We start from the raw sequence: 21,265 nt of genomic DNA, 5'->3' as shown, positions 1-21,265 counted from the left end.
TAAATGCTACCAGTGAATAATGTGAATAGGCTACATCTCTTGAGTAATTTTTGGTTTTTTATTTCTTCTCAAAATCTCCCCCAATATAGATATATATTAATGTGACTGGTGTTTAAATTAGCAGACCCTTGTCTTTTGTGGAAAGAGGTCAGCCAACAGGAGATGGGTTCAGCCACCCCTCTGGATTAGGTAAGTGTCAGCTGTCTAGACCTTCCTGCACAGCACAGAGAACCGGGACAAAAGGCTGGTTGTAGACACACAATGGGGAAATACACACACAGACACACAGCCCATTTGACTGTGTCTGGCATTGTTGGGATGTTCCTCAAAAGCATATTTGCTGGAACAGAATAAAAGTGTGACCATGCAATGCATAAAGATTTCATTTGTAACTTTATCAAGCTCCCTGAAACTTGCATTCAGTGTCTCAGAACTAATAAAAAAATATGAATTAAGTATTTTCTGATCAGTAATCCAACTTATAGTGCATTGCAACTGGCCAATCCGCAGCTCATAAATCTACATGAATCATGTTTGCATGTTGAGTTTATTGCAAACAATTTAAAGATGAAAGATAGGAGGAAAAATAATGAAGACTCCTGTTGTACACAGGGGTCTTCATTATATTAGAAATGTATGATAAATGTGGTACTCTCTAAGGTGGGTGTACTTTGTGATTGACAAGCAGCTGCTGCATGAGCATGCAGTTTAATTCCACCTCATCCTTGGTTTGCAAAACAGCTCAGCTTAAGTGAGAGGTTATGGCATAAAAGAGGATCCTGTGGCATTGGACCAATCATAGAATAGCTCTTTAGAGCAGAGCCTCACAACATGTGTATACAGTTGTGCAATGTGTTACGACCAGTGCTTCATTCATATTATGACCTGACCCCTAGATGGCAAGTAACAAATGGATAACTGGAGCTTGTTAGCTTGTTTCCACTTCGACTAGATTACCAAGGACTTTGGGTTCTCTTTAGCTGTTTCAGAAATGGATGTGTTGCTATGTCCAGAAAGAGACTACTCACTACATCTCTTTATTCACCAGCCATATACAATATATTGCCTTGTAAGCTGTGCAGAAATCTATGATTTGATGTAGGTTGTGCACACAGTTTGTGCAAAGTCCTTCACCGCTCAGCACCCTTCTTGAAACCTTTAATGGGCAGTTATTCTGAACCATTATAAAGTACTTTAATAGTCGCCAGTCAAATCAGGTGAAAACCGCTTAAAATAGTTTGAAGACTGTGCCCCAAATAAAGCACCATCTTATCTGTGCTGGTGTGGGATTTTCCTCATAGATTACATTTCAGGACTGGCTGAATGCTCTTTCTCTCTTTTTATATAGTTTTTTTTTGGTTTGTGCAGGCGAGTGCATGTTAAGAGGTAGAGCTACATTCTGTCCTTCCCTAGTCCTGCAAAGATATGCTTCTGCCAGCACTAAGAGAAGTTATTTTAAACTCATACTCTTCAGCTATTGATCATGTTACCCCAGTCAGTAAAACATGGGCTGAAGTGATTGTGGGCTGACTGACAGCAGCTTGTCTGGGTTCACTGATGAAAACAGTCTAGTTTTAAGGTGTAACAACTGGAAAACCTCTGATTATACCGAGTAGGATATCTTGTCTCTGGTGTCTCTGCGTGCAATAAAACTTTATTCATTGAGTTAAATTTGCAGCCTAAAATGTGCACACTTTCTAAATCCTCAAACCTGCTAACCTTTCTCTGATGATAATGCAGTTTTCTGGCCCTGACTCTTTGTACCCATATTTAAGAACTCCAGGGGTCATTTAATAACCCAGTACCCTCCTACCTAAAAATAGCTCTGGTTTGTTTGTCTACTCCCTTAAAAAAAGGTACAGGGTGTTTTTTTTGGAGCAATGGCCTTGGTTTAAATAACCTCTGTGTTGAATTCAGTAAACACAGATAAAAGTTACGCTCTTCTCTCATCTGGTTGGTTGATGTGGTGCATACAAACTTGAAGAACAACGTATGATCGAATAATCTAGTGAAAATTTGCTCACTTACATATGCAGTAACATCCATGTGGGTAATTTTGAGTCAGATGGTTGCATTTCTCTTTGCTAGAGCTGAGTGGAAACTTGTGCTGTACTTTGCAGATAAAAGAGGAACCTGACTTGGGGCAGAAGTGCAAACTCTTATTTTCAGTTCCAGCTTTGAAGGGCGACTCTCCATGAGCTTATCAGAATGCATAAATATCCTGAAAAAACTCTGCAGCATTTTTGTGTTGGCAAATAATCAGAAGAGCAGCGCAGGAAGGACAGCTGTCATCACTACAACTGTCTCACATTATTATCAAAGGTAAACCATGCCACCTACTGGTGAGATAAACTGCAGCTTTCGGGGGATTGTACGTGTATAACCAAAATATGAGTAGGAAATCATTGTTTTGTATAGGCTGTTTTCATTTATTTATTTGTCTTTTAACAATGCAATTTTTGGGAGGGGACAGGAAACACAAAATCTGTATTTCAGGAAATTGGAAAATTCTAATCTTATCATTTGCACCATGCACTGAACAGAGGCTCATTCACCCCTCCTCTCCCAAATGGCTATCTCTTGACTATAGCTCCTTTGCTCACATCCAGGACATGCATGGGTCAAGTTTTAAGCTCTGCTTAAACTAGAGTTTCCTTTTGACAATGTTATAATGGTAACCTTGTGCTTAAATTAGAGTCTTCTACTTTTTCTTTCTTTCAAACAACAGAAAATTATTTCCTTAACTCAACAGGGCTTAAATAGACTGGGAATACCGCACTAACACAGTTTTCTATGGGAGGGAGATCAGCTGTGCACAGACTCCCAGTGGTCTTCCATTTATAGAGCTCAGGTTTTAGGCGGTTCAGTTTGAAATATAAACCAGTGTAAGAATAGCAGCAATGATCTGAGGGTCATGATTTTTTGTTTCACTTTTTTTAACATCTGTTTCATCTCTGCTGCCACAAATACAGATACGAGTATTGTGGCATGAGGAGAAGAAAAGTGGAGTTCCTGCTTTATACACTCAAAAATAAAATATGCCCAAAATGCTGACTTTAATTTGATATAATGTAAATCTTACAAGTAATTTTGTTACATAAGAGCAATGTACAAATGATAATAGAACAATGACATTTACTTGATTGGTGTACATTCAGTTTATACCAAGCATATTTTTTCTTAATTATTAGATATTTAAAAAAACAAAAAAAACATTTGATTTGATATATTTCAGTTGCATTTTTTATCAACATTATTGCTATTAATGAATACATTTTTAATGTATATTTACTTTTACTTTATTATATAACAGACATTTCCCTGTAGTGAGATGGGTATTCTTATTAATTTTACTTAGATACTACTTAAATAAATACATATTAACTTATTTACTTACATTTGTCAGTTAATGAGCTCTTCATCTTTATTTTTAATTGAGTTCTTTCTTTTTTTAATTTAGGAGCTGTCTTGTTTTATGATCTTGCCCAGAATTAGGGATGAATAAAGTACATCTGATCTTTTATTACAAATAATGTTCATTATATGCCAAAATAATGGATTAATAGTAAGTGTTGGTTGGGTTTTTTTGTTGCTGTTGTTGTTTTGGATATTTGTTATATAGCAAAAAAATGAAAAACCAAACACAGGATTAAATATACCTATTTCCAAATGGATTGAGAGTATAATCTGATTTTGTTTTTATCCCTGAGCAGAATTTATGAAGGTCTTAAAATGTAGTTTTGCATCTCAATATAATAATTATTCTTATTTTTAATTTAGTCATAATTTTACTTTAGTCATAACAGATTTATACTTTGCTATTATAAATCAAAATGCGTAATCTTTTTAAGAGGCCCCAAATAACCCAACAACAATCCCCATGTCGCCATATTGCAAGTACTTTTGAGTAATAAATAATTACTTATATAAAAAATTATAATTTTATTTTCAGATTTTGATGTTGCTCTTACTTTATCTGCAACAAATAATATTTGGTTTACCAGCTGACGGTAAATTAACAGGACAAATCACAATTTTAAACATTTTTCAGAAACATCAGCAGTCTGCAAAATTACTCTGACAACTGTAAGGTGGTTGGATGTATTGGGAGTACAGAGCAGTAGTGGACGGTTTTGTGGAGTGGTCTGGGAGGAATCATCTGCTTCCGAGAGATGGTGATGGAGTTTAGAAGGAAGAGGACAGCCACACAACCCAATCCTGGGACAAGACGTTGGTGTGGTGCCAGGGTGCAAGTATCTGGGGATCCACATAAACAACAGACTGAATTGGAAGACCAATAAAGAGGCCATATACAAAAGGGGATGATGAGGCTCTGTTTGCTTTCAGTGTCCACAGCAAATTGTTCGAGATATCAGTCTGTACTGGCAAGTGCAGTGTACTTTGGTGTGGTCGGCTGAAGGAGTAGCATCAGAGGTGGTGATGCTACCTCTGATGGTAGCATAAAATGATTAGAGAGGCTGGCTCTTTTGAAACTGTGGTGGTGAGGAGATCACTGAACAAACTATTATCAGTCTTAGGTAATCCTCGACTGCAGCACTTAACTAGACAGGAAGCAGAGGGGCTTCAAGGAGCTGATTCAGATACACACCTATTACAGAAACAGGAAATCTTTCACACCTCGTGCTATCACTCTATATAATACAGTTTATCTGTCTAGCAGAATGACATCTGATATTATTATTATTAGTATTATTATTATTTTGTTGTTTTTTCATCATCCTTTCATTTGATTTAACTCAAGGATGAAATTTTGCAAGTAGGGGCAAAGTATACTTGTCATTAATTTCTTCATTAATATTTTATTATTCATAAATATCGTTTTACAAAGAGGCGAGCAAAAGCAAATCGCAAACAACATACAAGCAAAGAATTCAATTCAGTTACTAGTTACAGACACGCACAGAGGCCTGCATAACCACACGTGTTCACAGGGAGAAAATAGCCACAGTACAGTGGACGGTAGCAAAGAATTCAAGTTGGGTAGCTTAAACGCTAAAGCTAATAGTGCTAGCTGTGAAACATTATTATAACAACAGCAGTCCAGTTCATCGTGTTAGCATTTTAGGCTGACATTAATACATTTCTTACCACTGATTAGTTACCGTGTTATGCATTGTACATACCTTTTTTAACTGAATGGCTTTAGAAAGAATATTTTATCTATGATTAAACATTTTGACTTGGAAGCAGACAATAAAGCTAGATTATAATGACGCAATTCTTAATAGAAAAAACTATACCGCTTGTAACTGCACAAAAGGCACAAATTTGTGCTGCTTCTTTTTCGTTGATATTCTATTTTAAAACCAATTGTCTCATCTTTTTCTATTCTATTGTTCCAGCTTTTAAAGAGGTAACCTCGCAAAATTTAACCCTTTCTTTGACCTTCATAGTGCTTTAGTGAACATATGAACACCTCGACTGCCTAACAGACAAAACATACTAAGATGCAATAGGTGCACTGGATTAGAACAAAGCCTTCGGAGTGTGGAAGTGCAACGCTTGGCTTTTTGTTACAGATGTCTTTCTTCTCGAGGCCAGCCCCATCCAATTTTTTTATTTCCTGTTTGTGCTAGAGGTCCAACCAGCGGAGCGAGTGCATGTGCACTAATCAACACACACAGAAGAAGCTGGTTAGAGTTAAGATGGCGGCATGTGGGTGAGGAGGCTGGGATCTAACTCGAGCTTTTTCGCCCTTAAAAGATTCCTATGAATCCTCATATATACAGTAATCGAAAGAGTACCCATTTCCACACGTCTCGGTGTGATTTTGGATTAGCCCAATGACATCTATACACTTCGTGGTTCACCCGTTGCCCGGGACCGAGGATCAGCTCAATGACAGGTATTTTGTTGCGGCCCGTAGAAAAAGAAGACTTGAAATCAATATTTATGTGCGGGCAGCATTGCTTAGTATTCGAGGTAATATTTGTGCTCGATGTTGACATTGTCATGTGAATATGTTCGGGTTTAAATTATTTAAATGACCCCCCCACTCGGGGGGTAAAACGAGGCCCGGCATTTTGAGGGATCCTTGTTAGCTTGCTGCTACCTAAACAGAGTCATTTGCTAACATGCTAACCTGTTAACTGGCTTTCAGTCGAATAGCTAACGCTAGCTGTCGGTTTCCTTGGTTCTCTGGATGGATTGGCTCTTAGTCAAAGTTCCGCGGTTGGGGGATGGGGTAAAGAGAGGGTATTAAAGGTTGTAAAACACAGCTTTGTACACGAAAAAGATTTCAATTTTTTACTGTTACCATATACGCTCTTTGACAAGTGTCATTGTTTTCTTTGCGAGCGTCTTGTTGATTTACCGTGATCTATGCAGCGGCTAACGTCAGCTTACCGATAGCTAGCTGCTAATGCTAGCAACCTAGTTAATTCGCTACCACGCTCTTAAGAAAGCCAAATATTTGCATTTCAGGGCGTTTGTGGAAGGCTCTTCTTTTTCTTGACGCTTCATTAAGCATTTAATTACTAACATCATTTGAAATTTTGTCACCGCTTGTCTGCTTTTAGCATTGCGCACTGAGATAAATATCTAAAATATGCAGCGAAGTACTGTTAGCACCATCGCATTCAAATTAATCTTGTTATTGACTTTAATAAGGTGGCAAACCAAGGCTTTTAAAGTTTACGGTCTGTGCTGGATTCTAAATTGCCCTGAGTGCTCACACGCGACATTTTAAGTCTTTTCACTGTTGCCTTAATACAATGTGGCACTGCACAGTGTATTTGGCCACATACTACATTGTTGCTTGGAACAAAGTGCTGTTATGCATCACTCTGACTTTATGGATTTTTAGTTCTGGACTGAAGCGGTCCCTTATCGGTGGGTTTAGCGAGGGTGTCCAGGAGATTGTTTACGACCCTTTTTTTTTTTTTTTTTTTTTTTTTTTTTTGGCAGAACATGCGATTTATGATAAAACTATTTATAACACCCATTGAGACTTAACTGATTAATGAGCTGCACTACTTAAAGACAAAGAGGTCAAGAAGTCAAAGTGTTTTTAGAATGACCTTGAGATTAAATACTGGTTATGGGCACGGGAGGATTTAAACATCCTCTGTTGGTTGATGTACGGTCCAAATCTGCGGGGATCAGCTTTGGTCTGATTGACAGGAAAGCGCAGTTTGCTCTTGATGGTCAGAGGCACCGCTGAAACATCTTGATTGTATGGACTATTCCTTCCTTAAAAGAGGTCAGGCTTTTTCGATCCCCAGGCATGCATGTCATTGCATGCTGCTGTCACCATGTGGTGCTATGCCCCCCCCCCCCCTCCTCCTCACTCACTCTCTCTCTCTCTTCTCCTCCATGAATTTGCAGTTGTCAAAGCAGATAAGTGCTTCTATCTGACATAAAAAGGCTTAGTCCAGCTTGCCTAGCATGAATATCTGGTCAGATTTCTTTGTTTGACCTGAGGTTTGCTTGCACACATTCATTTAGGACAGTGAAATGGCATTCCCCTGTAGTGAGATGGATATTTTATGTGGGGTTTTTTTCTGCTGCGGTGAAACAGTTTTAAATGGCTCATTGAAGGGAATAGACTTGTCTGTGCTAGGGTACTACCATTTGTTTGATGGGAAGGGTAGTGAATGGCTGACCTGGATGCTTTGTGAGTCATTTTCTCTTACTTTTTTGCAGTGTTAGGAGTGAGGCATGAGCTTTTAATATGTTCTGTGTCTGATGAGAATTCTGCCTGTTCTGTTGTTATGTCCCAGTGGTTTAGAGGCATTGGATGTAATTTAAAAATATTTCCTGTTTATATTCTACCTTGCATTTGATTGCTTTCTAAAGGGTGGAATTAGATTGCATATTTACTGGCATTTTCTGACATTCTGCATAGGCTGTGCATCTATTTTAGTATACATATCTTTTTTTGTATGTCTAAGTAGTGAGATTTATGTGATTTTGCATGTTTGGCCTTGACAGTAACATGTACATTGTGATGCTTTTTGTTTTTCTCACATCTTGGAGTTTGCATTTTGAGTTAGGTCACTCATCACATCACCAGTGATCTTTTGCACTTAAGAGTTCAGGAAATTGTGCAATCCAGACCTCGTGTGTGCTGAAGCATGATTGGATAACTGCATTTCCTTGAGTGTGTGAGGTGCAAATGGGTTTCATGACATGGGACACTTCTTCATAAAAGAGACTGATAGTCTAAATTAAGTATGGAAGTTGATGTCTAATTTCTTTCTTTCTTTTTCTGTGCTGATTTTTAGTGGACTGCAGAAGCACAGAGTTAGGCTGCCTATTTCAGAAAGTTATAAAACAGAGTATTAAAAGTTTACAGCAATCCTTGAATGTTTTTTTTTTTTTTTTTTTTTTTTACCAATTAAAACGATTATTTTGGACTGGCAAGACAGACAACTGCTTTTCATTGTGTCAGTGGAAGATTTTTATTTTATTTTTTTATTGTCAGGTGGTTCTGGGGAAAAAAAAAAAATCAGTATCTGTTTTCTATTTGGACCATTTCAATTTCTCGTTGACACCATGTAGGGCTAAGCATGTGATATTTTCATACCATCCTCACATTGTTCTTACTAGAGTTGCAGATAGAAGATTCAGTTGCCTGCAGACAGCTGGATGGTGGTCATGACTCATCTTAAATGTTAATATAGGCAATCTTACAGCACATTTGTCAGGATTGTCAAGTGGAAAAGGGACCAAAAATAGTTTACTTTACACTTGGGGCAACTCGAAGCAAAGCTTGAAAGAGCTGTTATAATTTATTTTATATTTTCTTTAAACTGCTTTGTGTCTATTTGATAAAAGGCATGAAGCAGTGAAAATCAATGAAGTGTAATTTTTTCCACATTGCCAGTAATGGTGGGTTGTGGATTCATAACCTTTGAACTATATAGTACATTAAAAACTGACTGAGGCCCAGTTTTCCAGGCGTGGATTAAGCTTAGTCCCAGATCATAAACTTATTTTTTAATGAAGGTTATTGACTTAAACCATGTCTGGGAACTTGCTGCAAGGTATTTCAAATGCATACTACAACTCTGGCTTGTGCCTCTGACTGATATCTTCCTATGGATTGTCCTTCTTAGAGGAAACTTTGGAGCCTAACAAAGAGCCTTTTAGCTACAGTTAAACAAAAATCAACAGAACTATAAGAGAGAGTTTTTACCAGTTTGTAACCATTCATTAATTTAAGTATAATATACATTTTATTCTCAAATAGTGAGAAATTTAAAAGGTAACACTGAGTCATTCCATTGACTCTACACTAGGGCTGAACGATTATGGAAAATAATCTAATTGCGATTTTTTTGCCCCAATATTGCGATTGCGATGCGATATGCGATTATTTTTTAAGGTCTTTGTCTTCTGTATTATTAAACAAAGACAAGCAATACATCATATAGTATGGCCAATACTATATTACATTAATTTTAAACTGTTCTTTCCTGGAAGACAGACCTCTGTTATGATGACATGAGGTGATGCATGAATTGATGACTGACATTTTTATTTAACTTCTTCAATCACAACAGTATATTTGAACATACACAATAGTTTATTTTTAGCTTACAAACATCTGAGCATAAAGTGCTGACAAGGAACCCTGGTGTAAACATTAAAATGAAAGTCAGTACAATGTGCAGATTGCAGAAATATACATAAACAAAATCAGTGGCTTTACCACACTCAGTTTTTCGACATCTGTGAACTACTAGACAGTCATTCAATTAAAAAATAATATTAAATAAATAAAACTAATAAATAAAAAATACACACATCTTACTGATCTCTGCAGTCAGTAACATTACACATAAAGTGCAAACATAATAGCAATTGTATAAACACACACACAAACACGCCTTTAAAATTTAAAGGCGTGAAATTGGACGGTCTAGTTCTGATTAGCGTCACCGCTGTCTCGGTGGAGTTTAATAAACTCGGCCGTCTGCTTCTTGCTATCTAAAATATAACCAGACACTGGTGTAAATTCTCGACTGTCTCATACTTCTGTTTAATAAGTTTTCTGTTTGACGTTTAGTCAGCTGTGTGAAAACCAAGGAGGAACCCACCCGGGGGATTAATAAAGTTTTATTTTATCTAATCTAATAACTTTAATCTCAGCCAAACCGATTTACTCACGAACAAACAAAACACTGAAAAAAGCCCAACAATAACATTTTTAGGTTGTCTAAGTGACTTATATATTACGTTTAACCCGAGCAGCGAAACTCCGCGGTGATCTGAAAATGATGTGCCGGGAGTTGTGCCGTTCTCGGCCGCATCAGTAACCCTCGAGCTCCCGGCTAGCTGTCGAGCTGGTGGGTAGCAGACGCCTCTGAAAACGTCGAAGCACTTTTGCAAATATGGGATATCTTGATAAACCGAGCAGATATTTGATGTTTACACAACTACTTTCTCGCCTGAAAATATGTTAAAAGTTTATTTTGTGACCCAGAAAGATTAGTATGAGTAATTTTAAAACTTAGTAGCGGCCGCCATTGTTGGAAACTGGAGTTTGGCTGGGCCGCGCTATGAATTCTGGGATATGGTAGTAATTTGGACAGCCTTCGGCGCGTCGCTGTGACGTAATCGGTCTACAAATGCGGCCTCAGGAGGATGCAGCCCATGAATTTGGACATGTCCAGAGTATAATCGCAGCCTTTGCGGTTAGAAAATTGCACTTGATCATGTCGCGATATTATCGCAAATGCGATATATCGTTCAGCCCTACTCTACACACTCAAACAGGCTCATAATGCTTGCTGCACAAACATCATCACATACAAGTTCCCACAGATGTTTCGTCAGTGCTGATCAAGAACATTTATTTTTTTGTGTGTGTTATCAGCAACCTATTGTATGTCATTTTTTTAAAAGCAAAACATTATCAAGTGTTTAACATTGTCATCTTTTATCGTGGGCTTCTTTCTTGTCTTGCTATAAGGTAGAAAAGAGGTTTTGTTTTCCTAGTTCCTAATTGAATTGAATTGAATTAACAAGTTGTCCTGAGATCATTATGATCATTCAGATAAACTGAAAAGATGCATATATGTTAAAGCCTTCTGAAATACACCTATATTCTTTGCGCTTTTAAAAATGTTTTACAGTAATTTGTATGCAAATTAAAAGGGCTTGTGTATATAAACAGTAACTCATGTTACAGCATTTCTCTCAGTATGCTTTTTTGACTCTCACACAGGAACCTGTATTGAGGTCTTAAATTGGTCTGGGTGATATGTTAATGTAGTTTGTTTTTGTTTTGTTTTTTTCTCAGACTCCGTGAAGTCTCAGAGAAGCTCAACAAGTATAGTTATAACAGGTGAGTGTGTATCTGCGTTGTATTTTTAGGTGGTTTTATTCAGTGTGATCACTTATTGCAAACATTATTTTGCTTGCTGTCCTGTGTTGGGTCACTTTTTTCTTTTTCCTTTAATGCAGTCATCCACACCTTAGTCTGCTGGAGCAGGCCACCCTAAAACAGTGTGTTGTCGGTCCAAACCATGCCGGATTTCTCCTTGAGGTAATGCTATAAGTCATCAAATCAAACAGCTGCTGATCTGCTGCCAGGTCACAGTTATCAGATGCCCTCTGACTTTGCTGTACAACATGAGATAATATGCTTCAATAGATGTAGATATGGACTAGGTTTTTTTTTTTTTTTTAAATATGTTGTTAATATCCGTCATAATTCTGCAGTTGGTGCAGCTCAGTTTGAACACTGCAGTGAAGAGTCATTAGTTAGTTGACCTCAGTTTGTATATTGCAAGTGGGTGAAAGATGCTTAGCTGAAGTGTTGAGTGTGTTTATTCATGTCAAGCTGATGCCACATTATGATGATGTTGAATTATAGATTGCACTGTGATAAATGAGTTGGTATGGTGTAGTTAACATGCTAATTAACTAGCTTAGAAAAATAGTTTAAAGAAAAGACTGTATTTTACTCAGTTTTGTTTTCATTTCCTAATGTAATAAATTAATGTAAATGTATTTGTTTTCCCTTTTTGATTAATGTAATACATTAAAAGTCACTGTTGCGACTCTTTCAGGATGGACGTGTATGCAGAATCAGCTTTGCTGTCCAGCCGGATCGCCTGGAGCTCAACAAGCCGGATGGCAGCGATGGGTGAGAGACTTGTTTATAATGGGATTTGTCCCAGGAAACCTTTTTAGCTTTTAGCTTTGGCACTGAATTGGAAAACAGATTGCTTGTGGAGACGTCTCGTTCAAGATGCAGCGAATATGCTCAGGCTCATGGATCTTGGTTGCTGTAATGTGAATTCTAGTCAATACTTATGCCCTTTTTGGCGAGTATAACACATTTGGACATGGTTTCATTTCTAGCATATTACTGTGGTATTGTCTGTTTCAACAAAGATTAGCTCCAAAGTCTTAAATCTATAGCTGTAAACATGTATTTCTATACATTATCTTACCTAAACTGCTGTTTGAATATCAGATGCTCTTGTTTTAGTTTAATTCAAATCAAATCTTCTCAGTATAGCTCTGTCTTAGGAATTTTTTTTGTACCTCGAATATAAAAAGAAAAAGCTTCTTTTTTTTTTTTTTTTTTTTTTTGACACCAATAGACTAAAAACATAGCAGCCCTAAAATTGTTTTGTAAGGTTCTGAAAGCCAGTTCCCTTTTTGGCTGAGCAAGTGTGTGCCATTTGCCACAACTTTTTTTTTTTGTTTGTTTGTATGTTTCTATAAAAATACCTTTTCACTAGCTGCTTTGTTTCTCGTTGGCTATGAACATGTATTTTGGTGAGTGTCTCATTGATAGTTGTTGATGTCCTGCCAGCAGACCAACATCCAACAGTGATTTCATATACTAGCTGTTCAATATGCATGCGAGTTGGGCAGTAAGAGACTAAGGAGCCCTCTGCTCCAGATTTTGCTGTAGAGCATATGTTTCGTTCCCTGCCACAGACTCGCAGAACAACAGGACATGGCTTAGCTATTCATTTGGCACTATTGTGGGTTGTTGGGAAGCCCGACGAAAAGAGCCTTGACAAGTTGTCTTTGGGAAGTTTGTCAGCATACTCAACAAACACATTTGTGTGGTTTTGAATTGTAATGGATTGTGTCAGTTTGTTGACTGGTGGATTGAATTTGTTGTTTGCTTCTATTATATCTGAATCATTTGACTTTCCTTTTCTGTATTGCATTTCCTTCTGTAACAGTGTAGTAATACCTGATTATGTTTCGTTAAAAGGGTTTTTTTCTTTCATTCAAAAGACAAATTATACAAATGTACAACACATCACTTAGGAATATTGCAGCAAACTACTTTTGTTTAGACTCATACATTATTCAATTATTAGGAGAAAGCACTCGCAGCCCCAAAACCCAAGAACTTTTAAAAATGGAAAGTCTTGATGGAGGAATGAGTTGCAGCCAATTCTGATTCCCAAGGGTGTTGCCATGCTAGTCTCCAAAATACCCCCTCCTGTTTCATAGTTTAATAATAAAATGAATCCTGAACCAAGGGGTGTAAATTAACTAATACCTGGGGTAAATTTACTTTGTTAACCCAGGTTATAAAGGTTAAAAAAAAAAAAAAAAAAAAAAAAAAAAAAGTGTGTGTATATATATATATATATATATATATATATATATATATATATATATATAAAAAAGCGAGAGGATTTTTTTGGTTTGTTTGTTTTTTAGTCCTTTTGGGACATCTGTAGGTTTGTAACTGATCTCCCATCTTTTGTTTCCAGTTCAAAGTTGAGCAGTGGTTCAGGGACAGGAAGGAGCTCCAGGCCAGGCAGGACCAGTGATCCACCCTGGTTCCTGTCTGGTTCTGACACACTGGGCAGACTGGCAGGCAACACCCTTGGGTAAGTTCTGGCAGGGCTGACAGTCGAATGGTCCTGTGAAAGCTCAGTGTATAGAGCTTAACAGTGGCTCAGCAGTGAGTTAGTGGTGTTTTCCTTGCTTTTTTTTCACTGCCACACATTCTGGTGAGAACATTTTAGGGTGTTGTAAAATGTAAATAAATGTATCCCCAGCGGACGCATCAAAAAGCATCAGCTTTTTTATCCTTGTGGTTTTCTTACTGCTTTTCATATTGGTGACCACTGGAGAACCACTTGCTACTACAAAATATTGTTGTTGTAAGACCTTAATACAATTCAATGCCTAGGAACAATGGTTTCGAACATCCCAAATAAACAAATCTATTACTTCCTCTTGGAGGAAATTAATCTGTGTATATGCTATTATTCTACAATGAAATTTTTTTCTTTCACTTTGCCTAATTAAATGAGGAAAAGGGGCACCAGTTTAATCAGAATTTTGTGGGTTTTTTAAAAAAAATTTTTAAGTCTTGCTGATTCCATCTCAGTGTGGACTAGCCCATCTCTGCTGTCACAAAGACCAAATTCCTTTGTAATCAGATGTGTGCGTGTTTGTAGTCAGGTGGTGTGTTTTTGCGGTTGTGTCTGATTGTGGCTTTAAACTGTATGTAACAGGAGTCGCTGGAGCTCTGGTGTAAATGGAGGCAGTGGTGGAGGTGGAAGTGGAGGAGGAGCAGGAGGAGGTGGAGCAGGAGGTGGAAGCAGTGGAGGAGGAGGCGGAGGAGGCGGAGGCACATCGGGTAGGTCGTCAACAGCAGCTCGTGACTCCCGTCGACAGACCAGGGTCATCCGTACAGGAAGAGACCGAGGCTCAGGACTTCTGAGTAGCCAGCCTCAGCCTGTCATACCTGCTTCTGTCATCCCCGAAGAACTCATTACTCAGGTACAGCACGCTCAGCCTTTACACAGACCCTTCCTCTTAAGAATGTTTTTGTAGCCTCTTTTAATCCTGTCTTTACAGTAATTAACAGTGATATTCATGAGAAATGTTTTTTACTTTTGTGACCTTGTACATTCCCCAGGCCCAGGTAGTTCTTCAAGGGAAATCCAGGAGTGTGATCATTAGGGAGCTCCAGAGAACCAACCTAGATGTCAACCTCGCCGTAAATAACCTGCTGAGCCGGGATGATGAAGATGGAGATGATGGCGATGACACTGCCAGCGAGTCTTACCTCCCTGGAGGTTTGTCACACAAATGGCAAATGGCTCATATGTAATGACGTTGTTTTGTGAAATCACTACTCTTTAACACTGAAACAGTGTACTTTTAATTTGAGTGCAGCACATTAAGATATAAGTAGGCTTTTGGCAAAAGGTTTTGCTGTTTTAAATTCTGATCATTGTAAATTGAAATTGTTTTACCATAATCATAAAAAAAGATTTGAGGGGTTTTATGATTCTGTCTTAAAATTTGAAATTTTATGTGTGCTTCCCTTGTACAGAGGATCTGATGTCCCTGTTGGATGCAGATATCCATTCAGCCCATCCCAGCGTCATCATTGATGCTGATGCCATGTTCTCTGAGGACATTAGTTACTTTGGCTATCCCTCTTTTAGACGCTCGTCACTGTCTCGTCTGGGATCCTCCAGAGGTAACTCAACAACTCTCTTCTGACTAGTGATGGGAAGGCAGGGTGTTCTAAAGGCTTTGGTGGCAGCACTGGTGATGGCTTTTGTTCATCTGGGGATGGCTTTATAAGGGAATACTACTGAAAAGCTGGAAATCAAGGCGACTGTGGGTATAATGCCAAATACTGCACTTACAGTTAACCACCATTCAGGTGTTTCTGTAAAGCTTGTGAAAGCGAAATGGTTCTCGTGGTCTACAGTGTACATTTCCCTTTAGTTTGTTTAGCTGAGTTTATATTATGAATGTTTGGTGTTTTATGCTGCATGGCTGTAGTACATACTGTGAGCTCTCTGAGAAAGGCCCGCTAGGCCCACCTGTCCTAACAAGGACCCTTCAAGGGTCTATTTAAAACCCTCCCTAGCCCACTTTTAGCCCATATGCATGCTTTCTTTCTGTCTATCCACTTCCTCTTCTGTCTCGCATTTTAATGAGCGTGCAATGTGACTCACCACAGTATAATTTAGATTCCCACTCAATCTCAAGTATTGAAATTGATTGATTTTTCATTATAGTGATTCTAAAGAATCTATCTTTCTCTCTCTATTCTTAAAACGATGTTGACGGGTCTTTCCCAGAGAGTGGCTTACTTCTATCCCACTGGTGTGACCTTATTGCATACCAGTTCTCCTTCTTCCCTTAGAGCGTGACTCAGAGCTGTTGCGTGAACGTGAGTCTGTATTGAGGTTACGTGAGCGTCGGTGGCTCGACGGGGCCTCTTTTGACACGGAGCGCGGTTCCACCAGCCGTGAGGGGGAACAAAGTCTTGACAAGAAGAGTATCCCTGTGCAGAGCCCCGTTTCCCTGGGAGAGGAGCTCCAGTGGTGGCCTGACAAGGTAAGAAAAGCACAGAAGACTGTTCAGAGATTGTCTTTTTAAAACAAACAAACAAACAGGAAGTTGCGTCATTATTGCAAGGCAAGTGGAGATTTCACCTGTTTCCTTTGTTCGTCTGGTGTCTGTGCATCATGATTGGAGTTGAGTTGGATTGAAGTTTTTCTTGATCCTACATTTGCTGAGATCTTCAATTTCCTTTCTAGGATGGTGTGAAGTTTGTGAGCATTGGAGCAATGTTCTCAGAGCTGGTAGCTGTGAGCTCCAAAGGAGAGCTGTATCAGTGGAAGTGGAGTGAATCCGAACCCTACAGGAATCCACAGGTGATGAATTCAACCTGTGTTACTGGAAGAAAAACTAAAATCTAGTGAAATAAGATATATATGTATCTTTTATTGTAGCAAGAGCTTAAATCACTAACTTCCTGGTATTTGTCACATCAGAATCCTGCTATTCATCACCCACGTATGTCCTTCCTGGGGCTGGCTAATGAGAAGATTACCTTACTGTCTGCCAATAGCATCAGGGCCACTGTAGCTACAGAGACCAACAAGGTAGGTTTTTAATTGCTCTTCTTTACATTAGAACAATGTTGTTTGTGCAGCCTTGAGACAATTATTGCTGTTTGTTTGTTTTGGGTTTTTTTTTTTAATTGTTCATGAACTATTCTAACAATTGACATTTATTTAATCATCTGTTCATTAGCTGATGTTTGTATGGATGTCATGCAGGTGGCAACCTGGGTGGACGAAACACTGAGCACCGTAGCCTCAAAGCTGGAGCACAGTGCACAGGCTTTCCCTGAGCTGCAGGGGGAACGCATGGTGTCGCTGCATTGCTGTGCACTCTACACATGTGCACAGCTGGAGAATAGCCTCTACTGGTGGTGAGAAGAAAATGTTGTTTTTCTGTGAAGTTACATTGATTTCTAGTTGTTTACGGGAAATGGCAACATTCGCTTGAAAGCGTCCCCATAACATTGTCGTACCACTCAGTTTGTCTTACGAGCCAGGACTGTTCATTACGAGCAGAACAATAGGTTAAATCAAGAATTGTCCGTGTTAGTTGTAGCACTTACTGTCTACGTGCCATAACATTACTAAGTGCTACCAGTGATGCATGTATTATTTTTTCCAGCTTTTGTGTCTGAAAATTGTACACCTTGTGTTCCCTGTTCATATAGTTTGATTGAAATGATTTTTTCTATGCTAACCCCCCCACCCCACAAAAAAAGAAAAAGCTAAAGAGATATTTTTAAAATGTCAAAAGATCCTGAACATTTGTACATCAACTTCAGTAACCTCTGTCTTATGGCAAAACACACAAAGGAGTCACACAGTTTGGTAATCTTTGGTACAATGCAAAGATTACCAAGTGATGTCACAGTCGGCATGAGAGCATTGTATATTGTATCATAGGAAAAGTGTAGATGTCAGTGAAGTGTTTTGCTTTTTGTTTTTATTTGTTTGTTTTTGTTTTAAGTTTACTGCTTCCATCTCTCTGCAGGGGTGTTGTGCCTTTCAGTCAAAGGAAGAAGATGCTTGAAAAGGCCAGAGCCAAGAACAAAAAGCCAAAATCCAGTGCTGGCATCTCCTCAATACCCAACATCACTGTGGGAACACAGGTAGGAAGAAACTTGTTTTTGTTTGTATGTTGTTGGGTTGTTTTTTTTTTTGTTTTGTTTTGGTTTTTTTTTTAGCTTTTTTGTTTTGAGGAGATTTTATTTCTTTATTATTATTATTATTATTTTTTTTTTTTGGGGGGGGGGGAAATGGGGACCCAAGTTCATCCTCAGTTAATTTGCCATCTCAAAGTTTACTCTAGCTTTAGCTCTGGAATTACCTTACCAAATAAGAATATTTAAAAAATGCTAAAATGAGTAACGAAATATACTTGGGTAGCTTGTCGAATTAAAGTATGTAATAAACACTAGGCACCGATCAATTCACGAGTTTCTTTTTCCTTAGGTGTGTTTGAGAAACAATCCCCTTTACCATGCCGGTGCAGTGGCCTTTTCTGTCAGTGCTGGAATTCCCAAAGTGGGTGTCCTCTTGGAGTCTGTCTGGAACATGAACGACAGCTGCAGGTTCCAGCTGCGCTCACCAGAGAGCCTGAAGAACATGGAGAAGACCACTAAGACCCAGGAAATCAAGTCAGTTTCATTTTTATTTAGCAGAAAGCTTTTACATGTTTGGATCTGAATAGTGTTTCAGCAGATGGTTTGTTATGTTACGTCGTCGTTGGTAACTGCCTGGAAAAGGACACATACTTAGTTCAGTAAGCCAATGATGGGTCTACCATATGCTAGTTTTGAAAGTTACCAAGCAGGTAGTCGCGGTAGCTGTGCAGTAAGCTCATCATTAGACAATTCTTGGCATCTTTCTAAGCAAAATTTGCTATTAAAATGAAGTCAAATTGGGGGAAAAGGACTTGGTAGGTGATTGGGTGAATTATATCTTATGTACTATTGCACCTGAAAGTATGCTCTTGGTGCAGCTTTGTTAGTCAGTAGTTTGTCAGGATAGTAATAGACCTGAATTAACTGCCAGCCACAGGTGTGTAGCTTGAAGCCTGGCAAGATGGATTTTACCTTGATCATAAGATTTTCATTCTGTGTCAATAGAAATAAGTGAAATACACATGCCGTTGCAGAGAGTAGTATGCTCAAAAAAACAGCAGGAAAATGAATCAATTTGTCTTGGTCTCCTCTCATAGGACTGAAAGCAAGCCAGAGCTGGTGAAGACTGAAATGGGTCCTCCTCCCTCCCCAGCATCTACTTGCAGTGATACCTCTTCCATTGCTAGCAGTGCCTCTCTGCCCTACAGTATGTAATCTTGTCTCATACCATCTCTCTCTTTAACTATTTGCTGTATCAACAACATCCAAGGCTTGACTTTCCTATCTCCCAGGCACAGAACCAATTTCTTCCTCTCTCTGTGCTCTCATTAGTCCCTTTGACTTTGAAACAGATGGTGCACACGGTTTTATCAGCAACTTTTTTTTTCCCCCCGCCTGTTTTCCTGTGAAGGAAATGTGGCCAACTCGCACTATATACTGTGGCATATCTGGTTGCCTTCTTACAACTGCTTATCACATGAACCATGTGGCAAACTGTCAGTTTTAATTACTTTTCACAAGTACACACTAAAGCTTCACCTTTTTGTTTGTTTGTTTTTCTTTTCTTTTGTACTGTGCAGGCCTATTTCGAAGTATTTTTCTGAGCTGCTTATAGTACCTTAATGTAAATGATATACAATGATAAAACGACTAAAATTAAATGTGCTGTCCCGCTTGTAGAGCGAAGACGCTCCACACCAGCTCCCAAAGAGGAAGAAAAGGTCAATGAGGAGCAGTGGCCTCTTAGAGAGGTAGTCTTTGTGGAAGATGTTAAAAATGTTCCTGTGGGAAAGGTAAGTGCATCTGAAGCAAATATTTGAATACAGAGAAGGTCAAACTTTGATTATTATTTTTTTTTTGACTCTTGCTTTTCCTTAACTGCATCTCAGTTTAACAATTTATTACTTTTATTTATGCCGTAGGTGCTTAAAGTCGATGGCGCATATGTTGCTGTCAAGTTTCCTGGGACATCAAGCAGCATGAGCAACCAGAGCACTGCCGCTCCCCCTGATTCAGACCCGTCATCACTGTTGCAGGACTGTAGGCTCCTCAGAATAGATGAGCTACAGGTATTAACTGATTCAACACAGCTTGTTTTCATTCCAGTAAATGAAACTTAATTTCAGTCACTGAGTTATGTATCTGACTGATGATCTACAGATATTTTGGTTCACTGACTTTGTCATCTCCATCTGCTTGACAGGTGGTTAAAACTGGTGGCACTCCAAAAGTTCCAGACTGTTTTCAGCGAACACCTAAAAAGCTCTGTATCCCAGAAAAGGCTGAGATTCTGGCTGTAAATGTTGACTCCAAAGGTGAGTTTTTTCTGAAGGTCAGCCTTCTATAGAGTTCTTTATCTGCAATATCTCCTGACCTTAATCATCTCGTCATCTTCTAGGAGTCCACGCAGTGCTGAAAACTGGTAACTGGGTAAGGTACTGCATCTTTGACCTGGCCACAGGCAAAGCTGAGCAGGAGAATAACTTCCCTACTAGTAACCTGGCCTTCCTCGGGCAGAATGAGCGCAATGTGGCTATCTTTACTGCAGGACAGGTGAGACAGGCTATTGAGGACCAGCATGTTTTCACTACACGTTGTACAAATATTTACCCAATGCTCCACTTTAAATGTTTAATATTTAATTTTTATCAAGGAGTCTCCCATCATCCTCCGAGATGGAAATGGCACAATCTACCCTATGGCCAAAGACTGCATGGGTGGAATTCGAGATCCTGATTGGTTGGACCTCCCACCTATAAACAGCCTGGGAATGGGGGTGCACTCTCTGGCCAATCTCCCTTCAAACTCCACCATTAAAAAGAAAGCTGCTATTATTATTATGGCTATCGAGGTAAACGCAACCTTTATTAATTCATTCATAGAAAACAAAAAAAATTTAAGCTTCAAGCAGCGATGAGATGCCCATCGGACCCTGGCGTACGTCAGAGCATGCTGCGGTCAAGCTTTGCTGAACGTTTCCAATTGTCACTCTGATGTATGTCATTCATTATGTGTGAATGAGAGGAAATTAAATTTTCATGACAAATGGTCGAATCACAGACGCCACCTGCAACCAAAGCTCAAAAGCGCTGCGATTTAATATGGCCCAGTTCTGTAGTTTAGATGGACACAATATAAAGTTGATCTGATAAAATCCCTGTGAGGAGTTTGCATAATTACATCGCCTGGAAATTGCAAAATTGCCATTTTAAACTCAAAATGGTGGACTTCCTGTTGGGGTCCCATTTACTTTTTTTTTTTTTTTTTTTTCTCCATTTTGGCATTTTACACGTGTTTACCAAATTTTGTTTTAAAATACTCTGATTT

At 38.7% G+C, this 21,265-nt stretch overlaps 1 protein-coding gene across 17 annotated transcripts in view; it reads left to right on the top strand.

Moving 5' to 3' along the window:
* Positions 1 to 5,451: 5,451 nt before the first annotated feature.
* ubr5 (ubiquitin protein ligase E3 component n-recognin 5) overlaps positions 5,452 to 21,265 on the top strand; it is a 33,529-nt gene continuing 17,715 nt past the window's right edge. For 6 of the 17 annotated variants that reach the window (XM_080897108.1, XM_080897123.1, XM_080897121.1 and 3 more), the window contains exons 1-20: positions 5,452 to 5,866; positions 11,270 to 11,314; positions 11,434 to 11,515; positions 12,042 to 12,118; positions 13,722 to 13,841; positions 14,475 to 14,742; positions 14,882 to 15,041; positions 15,302 to 15,451; positions 16,112 to 16,323; positions 16,527 to 16,643; positions 16,764 to 16,874; positions 17,052 to 17,206; positions 17,827 to 17,944; positions 18,288 to 18,472; positions 19,036 to 19,145; positions 19,619 to 19,731; positions 19,861 to 20,007; positions 20,142 to 20,253; positions 20,337 to 20,491; positions 20,592 to 20,789. In XM_080897108.1, coding sequence (XP_080753234.1) covers positions 5,805 to 5,866; positions 11,270 to 11,314; positions 11,434 to 11,515; positions 12,042 to 12,118; positions 13,722 to 13,841; positions 14,475 to 14,742; positions 14,882 to 15,041; positions 15,302 to 15,451; positions 16,112 to 16,323; positions 16,527 to 16,643; positions 16,764 to 16,874; positions 17,052 to 17,206; positions 17,827 to 17,944; positions 18,288 to 18,472; positions 19,036 to 19,145; positions 19,619 to 19,731; positions 19,861 to 20,007; positions 20,142 to 20,253; positions 20,337 to 20,491; positions 20,592 to 20,789 — 2,697 coding nt within the window. In that variant the 5' untranslated portion in view covers positions 5,452 to 5,804. The remainder of the gene's footprint in view (positions 5,867 to 11,269; positions 11,315 to 11,433; positions 11,516 to 12,041; positions 12,119 to 13,721; positions 13,842 to 14,474; positions 14,743 to 14,881; positions 15,042 to 15,301; positions 15,452 to 16,111; positions 16,324 to 16,526; positions 16,644 to 16,763; positions 16,875 to 17,051; positions 17,207 to 17,826; positions 17,945 to 18,287; positions 18,473 to 19,035; positions 19,146 to 19,618; positions 19,732 to 19,860; positions 20,008 to 20,141; positions 20,254 to 20,336; positions 20,492 to 20,591; positions 20,790 to 21,265) is intronic. The other 11 variants (XM_080897113.1, XM_080897111.1, XM_080897110.1 and 8 more) reach the window with 4 other exon arrangements.

This window comes from Rhamphochromis sp. 'chilingali', assembly GCF_963969265.1.
Source record: "Rhamphochromis sp. 'chilingali' genome assembly, chromosome: 11".
Classification (NCBI taxonomy): Eukaryota; Metazoa; Chordata; class Actinopteri; order Cichliformes; family Cichlidae; genus Rhamphochromis; species Rhamphochromis sp. 'chilingali'.
This window is presented reverse-complemented; position numbering and strand designations above follow the sequence as displayed.